Source organism: Rhinolophus ferrumequinum, chromosome 7 (genome assembly GCF_004115265.2).
Source record: "Rhinolophus ferrumequinum isolate MPI-CBG mRhiFer1 chromosome 7, mRhiFer1_v1.p, whole genome shotgun sequence".
In the NCBI taxonomy this organism is placed as follows: domain Eukaryota; kingdom Metazoa; phylum Chordata; class Mammalia; order Chiroptera; family Rhinolophidae; genus Rhinolophus; species Rhinolophus ferrumequinum.
The window spans coordinates 29456332-29462600 of record NC_046290.1 but is presented as its reverse complement, the minus strand read 5'-3'; the positions used below and the strand labels follow the sequence as shown (position 1 = coordinate 29462600).

The following is a 6269-nucleotide window of genomic DNA, read 5'->3' as shown; positions in this document are numbered from 1 at the left end:
CTAAATATTGGGTTGAATCGTGTGAAATTGCCACTTTTGAAGGTGAAAACCATAAAATATTGGCAATTGCGTATGTTTAAACATAACACAAGTGTCCAACCACTTTGCAGAACATAAATATTTTACACCAATACATCTTTAGGCACTCCTTCCAGGCAAGCTTTCCCTACTTTAAATTAATTCTTAAAGAAGTGCTCCCGTGGGAACTCTTACTCAGATTGGAACGGATTATCACAGTATTTCTTCTTTGAGCCTCTTAATTCTTGGCAAAGGCTACCCAGCTAGTGACTTGGTTCTGTCTATCCCTGGGTTTCATGCAAGTTTCTGTTAGCGAGGAGGGTGTTGAAGGGTGGTGAGTATGAGAGGGAGACGGGTACTGCAGTTATATTGTAAAATAAAGCCCTTTAAACGTTAAATTTGAAGATAGAAAAAAGAAAATGCCCCTTTGTGGGAAAGTGCAAAGGAAATTACATAGAAAATAAAACAGCAGAATATTAGCCAAATTGTGTGGTTAAATCTTTGCAATCTCAAAAAGTGCGTTCGCTTTGAAGTGCACGCGTGATTCCGTAAACGACTCATGTTAGCAATTAGAAATCCGTCTTTGGGTCCCCGATTTCATTTGCGCCCAGAGAGGCAACTTGTAAGGGTGACAATAAATCTCCCTGAGCTTAAAAGGCAGAGAGGGCCAAAGTGTGAACTTTTTACTTCAGCAACGGAAGGGAGAAATCAGTGATTCATTGAAGCACAGACCTCCTTGGAAGCTGGCAGAAGAGGAGGAAAGGAAGCTAATTATGTCTTCCTTTTGTGTGTGTGCTTGCTCGGACCAGTTTATAATCTTCTGGTTTGGAGGGTTTATCCTCAGCATCTTCTGCTTTCTCCCCCAGCTCTCCCCTCCTTCTGGGAGCAAGAGGGAAGAGAAAAAGTCAGCTAAGCACCAGGCTCCAGGTGGCTCTCAAGTACTTCACTGCCAAAAGAAAAAAAAAAAAATCCTACGCTGGAAAACAAGTGAGAAAGGGGCTCCCCAGAGGGGATTGGTTCAGGCTGGAAGACAGCAAAATTCAGAAAGCCTGAGAATACAGCTCTCGCCGGTGGCCTGCGCAGCAGCGAGCACAGGGACGCTTTTGCAGCAATTAGCTGGAGCTGGAGGCTCAGCAGGGCGGAGGTTGCGGTGCCGTGGCGCAAGAAGGGATCAGCAGCCCCCCAGCTCCACGCAGAGCATCGCGCTCTCTTCTCCTCGCTCCCCTGCTCTCCCCACTCTCGGCCCCCTCCCTCCTCCCTCTCCCTGGCGTTCCCAGCAGCCCAGGGTTTCAGATGTCCCACCGCAGTTTGACCCCCTCCCCCCGCTTCTCCACCCCTGCAAATGAGGTTTGACCAGCAGAGGCAGAGCCCACCTCTGGCTTAGAATCACTGACATTTAGACTCCAGGCTTCAACCTGTTTACAAGCGGGCTTTCCAAAGGAAAGGAGGGTGGGGGGAGGGAAATAGGGCCAAACAAAACACCAACCGCCATCCCCCCAAACAAGAAGTGACTTTCTGCAGGCTTCAAATCAACAGGCACCACCAAAAAGAGAAAGCAAGAGAGAGAAGAAAACAGCGCTCGAGCCGGCAGCCGCCTCCAGTTCTGACAACTCCAAAGGGACGCACTTTTAGAACTGGGTAGCAGGCTGGGGCTCTGCGGAGAGGGACCAGAAGGTGCCAACCACAGACGGGCGCAGATCTCTCCCGCAGTCTCCCACCCCAACCCCTTTGGGTTTTGTTCTCCGCGCTGTCATCTGTTTCTCAGACCTTTTTTTTTTTCCTTTTACATCTAACATGGTGAAGAAAGGGGTGAAGAAGAGAACAAAGTAACTCCTGGGGCAGTGAAGATCGCTGGTGACCAACCCCGCCACCTCCACCAAACAGCTCCTGCTACTGCGGCCACCCACGTCCACGATTCACTGGGAGACTTGAGCGGCTCAGGGTAGCAGATCCGAGAACGGAGCGAGGAGAGGCAGCCGGCCCTTCCGAGGAGTTATGGATGTTGGTGCATTCACTTCTGGCCAGATCCGCACCCAGAGGGAGCTAACCAGCGGCCACCACCTCCAGCTGTCTCCTTGCCTCGCACCAGGTCTTACCCTTCCAGTATGTTCCTTCTGATAAGACAATTTCCAGTGCCGAGAGTTTCAGTACAATGTGGAAATGGATACTGACACATTGTGCCTCAGCCTTTCCCCACCTGCCGGGCTGCTGCTGCTGCTTCTTGTTGCTGTTCTTGGTGTCTTCTGTCCCTGTCACCTGCCAAGCCCTTGGTCAGGACATGGTGTCACCAGAGGCCACCAACTCTTCTTCTTCCTCCTCCTCGTCGTCGTCCTCGTCGTCGTCGTCCTCCTCCTCCTCCTCCTCCTCGTTCTCCTTCCCTTCCAGTGCGGGGAGGCATGTGCGGAGCTACAATCACCTCCAAGGAGATGTCCGCTGGAGAAAGCTATTCTCTTTCACCAAGTACTTTCTCAAGATTGAGAAGAACGGGAAGGTCAGCGGTACCAAGAAGGAGAACTGCCCGTACAGTAAGTAACAAATGTGCGCTCCCCTCCTTCCAATTATCCACCCCCACCCCACAAGGGGGGGAAAATCTGTTCCAGATGTGGCCAGCTAAATATTTACGTCCCCAACCCCTGTAAAATGATTAAGTGGAATACTTTCACACTAAGTCACCCCCCAGCCCCCTGTATACATTGTGCTGCCGCACCCCCTGCTCGCAGCCCCCTCCCTCCACACCCCCAACTCCTTGCCACCCTATCCACCCTGTCTCTCTGGCTTGTCACTCTCCTGACCACGCAGGGCGCCCAAGAGTTGTTGCAATACATTGATGCCCCTCTCTGTCTCCATCACCCTTTCTTTCCTACTTCATCCCAAGGTCTCCTTTCCCTCTGTTCTGGAAATGTCTCAAGTAAACGCATTTTGTTTCTTTTCGCTAGCAATCTTATTAATAGTTTGGGGACAGTTTCCGCAAGCTGAAAATAATTATCTGCTGTCAATTATAGGGAGTTTATGGGAACTTTATTTAAGAAAGAAATGTCAATTCCACTTGCTCACTACCCTTACCCCTTTACCCCACCACCTCTCTAGATAGGAGTGAAAGTATTTTTCTGGTTTTAATTTTTGTGTGTGTGTGTGGGGGGGGGGGTCCCTCATTTTGGCTTGAGTGATTGCAGTGCATGAAGTTAGCTTTTCCGGCATCACTGCTGCTATTTGTCTTCTGCCTGTCTTCTCTCTTGGTAACATGATGCTCATGTCTGCGTTGTCAATAGCATATGCGCTGCTTTGTGGTGTCCTGTTGTACTGGTTTCTTCTGAAACCTCTCATATTGCAGAGCCATACTACTACAGCATTGTAAACATCTGGGACTCGATTCACAGACCTCACACAAATTTCATTGTCATTCTTTTATTTTCAAAGTAAAAGTCATAAGTCTGTTTCCATGGCTATAGTTTATCCCATAAGATGAGGTTTCCTTCTCCGTACAAATTATACCCCAGATTCCTGGATTTCTTTCCTTTTTCCTTTCTCCCTCACTTTCTGTTCTTCTTTAGCACTTTTTTTTCTTTCCTTCTTGCAGGGGTATGGGTTGGGAAGGAGGAGGGAGAACCAGGAGAGGAGGAGTGGATATTGTGCCCCTCAAATCTGTCCAGCAAAGTCAGATTACTCTTTTGGCTTCCTTTCCTAGTTACTTTCAAGTGGTGAGACTTATTCATCCTCTATTGATTGCTATTTGAAAGGATCCTGAGGCTATGTAATGGCACACTGAAGATAGTAGACAATGACATTTAAATATCTTTAATGACCATTTAGCATTACCTCAATGGTACTTTCAAGTCACCTTGTAAAGGGATCTTTTTGTGTCAGTTTGGGAATTTGAAACATACATCTGCCAACTAACTTAAATCCATGAGTCATACATTTCAAGATCCCTTGGCGCTGAAAGTATCTGGTACTAAGAAAGACAGTTAACCGGAACTTAGCATTTTCTTTTTAAATAAAGATTGACAAGAATTAAGACTTAGTTTTCTTATTTGGGGACTCACATTCAACATTAACTTTGTTCCTCCTCAGCTGCTGCTTCCATTTACTAAAGTTAGCAATATATTTACAAGTAGTAATATTTGTAGAAGGATGTTAAAGTATTTCATTTTATGTTTCATATTTAAGATGTTAAATAACCAATCAACCATACTTTTTTCCATTCTGATTCATTAAAAGTGGCTGAAATAATGTCATTTATGATCAAGATGTTTTCAATTGTTACCTGAATTCATTAGGTACTATGTATAGATGTTATCGTGGTTGATTAAAACTTTAATATCTTTGTTCACTTCTAAAACAAAATAGCTGTGGTATCATCCAGGTAGGATGATGGGGAAGAAATTGTCCAAATACTGACTGAAGAATGAACTGAGAGTTTAAAAAAAATAATTCCCATGGACTAAAATTCTTTGTAGTTTTAGTTCATGGAGATTACTCGAAGAAATATAATACAATTTTAGAGTGTTAACTTTGAGCAAACTTTATTCGTTTGTTGTTTTTTTTTTTTTTGACACTAATTTGATTTTGCTATTGCTATATTTCAAGTGTCTTTAGGATATGAAGCAAGGACTACTCTACACTAGTTTATTTATGCAACTTAAATTACTATTTTCTAAAATAATAGTCACTATGTGATTAATGATTTAGCAAAATGATTTTCAGGGTACACATTGGATTATATTTTTACAGTAAGAATTATCTACAAACAGAAAAGTATACGACTTTTATTGCATAAATACAAGTGTGGAAAATTTCCATCCTAATTGTCCAAAATATACTAATACCTCTCCATATGATAAAATATACTAAGAGCTCTTGTTAAAATTACAATATCTTACATAGTAATGCAATCTTAATCAGTGGTTGAGAATAAAAGGGGGAGGGTCTTACTCTGTTAAATAATGTCAAGGCATAAATAATTTCGACTTTCAAAGAACATCTGTATGAAGACATAGCAAGTGAAAAGTAGAGGTTGAAAAAGCCTTAATTTCACATGTGGCGGGGTAATCAGAACGCTGCTACAATTTCCAGCTGGACTGATTCAGCTGAACTACATGGTATCATTAAGATATTGTCTAAATGTTGTATAATTATATGTGAACAAACTTTTGCCATGCCTACAGGGTAACCAGCCAGCCAGCCCACCAAATGGTAGCCTGTTAAATATTAGGGTATCTAACCTCTGAAGAGTGTCAGTTCCTTGTCCAAAAACCACATTTCAGTAACATTTTCCTAAACAAGTTATTAATTATTCTCAATACACAAAGCTGTTCTTTTGAGGTTTGCTTATTTGAAGCTTAATTTTCTTTGTTACTTTTGACCCTAGTATTATTGCTGCTAAAATACAGTAACAGCTTATCTAAGAGGATACATGTTTGTGATATCCTGGGTAATTAAACAACTGTTTTACTGGCTTTTTGCCAGCAAAATTCTAACAAAAGGGAAGTAAGGCAATCACTCATAAGTGCTGTGAAATTATTTTTAACTTCTACCTCCAAAGGTGGTTTCCAGAAATTGGATGGTTCTAAAAATATTATATTTGTTAAAGAACCTCTTCTCAATTTGGGTGATTATTATAATTTGATTTTTGGTAGGGAAGAGGTATTTTTTTGTTTACTTCTTAGTCATTATGGAAGAGTAGAATAAAGGGAGCAGAGATGAATTATGTTTCTCCTGCTAGAAGTCTGAGAAAGCTTGAATAATTTAGAATAGCTGTGGTGTATCTGTCACTAGATATGCTCAGGTTCATTTAGGTTTGTTTTATCATTCTTTACATCTAGAGCTTTGCCCTTGAAACATTACCACTCGGCTCCAGTTCTGGCCTCCTAGAAAGGCTGGATACAGCTGTTAGGTACCCTTGCAACTGGGACTGGTAGACTTATTTCTGAATGTAAGTAAAACAGCTGTGGGCTTCTCCCATGGTTGTCATTTGCACAACAAGGGAGTCCGGTGCAAAGAAAATGTATCCCTAAACTTGAGACAGCCAAGGATGGATATTCTCAAAATGGAAAAGCCATCGTGCTTATGAGTCTTTCTGGGAAAAGAATACGGGAGACAACAGAGAAATCAGTATGCACTGAATATGTAGTATGTGCCCTATTTCTTTAAATATATATCTCATTTAACACTCCTAGCAGTCCTATGATTTAGGTACAACTATCACATTTTTCAAATATGAAAACTAAGCCTGAAAAAAGTATATTACCCCA

At 42.6% G+C, this 6269-nt stretch overlaps 1 protein-coding gene across 1 annotated transcript in view; it reads left to right on the top strand.

Moving 5' to 3' along the window:
• The first annotated feature begins 1386 nt into the window (after nt 1-1386).
• The window catches only part of FGF10 (fibroblast growth factor 10), an 81543-nt gene continuing 76660 nt past the window's right edge, over nt 1387-6269 (top strand). Inside the window, exon 1 of the mRNA XM_033111273.1 lies at nt 1387-2543. Within this exon, the coding sequence (XP_032967164.1) occupies nt 2171-2543 (373 nt within the window). The 5' untranslated portion in view covers nt 1387-2170. The remainder of the gene's footprint in view (nt 2544-6269) is intronic.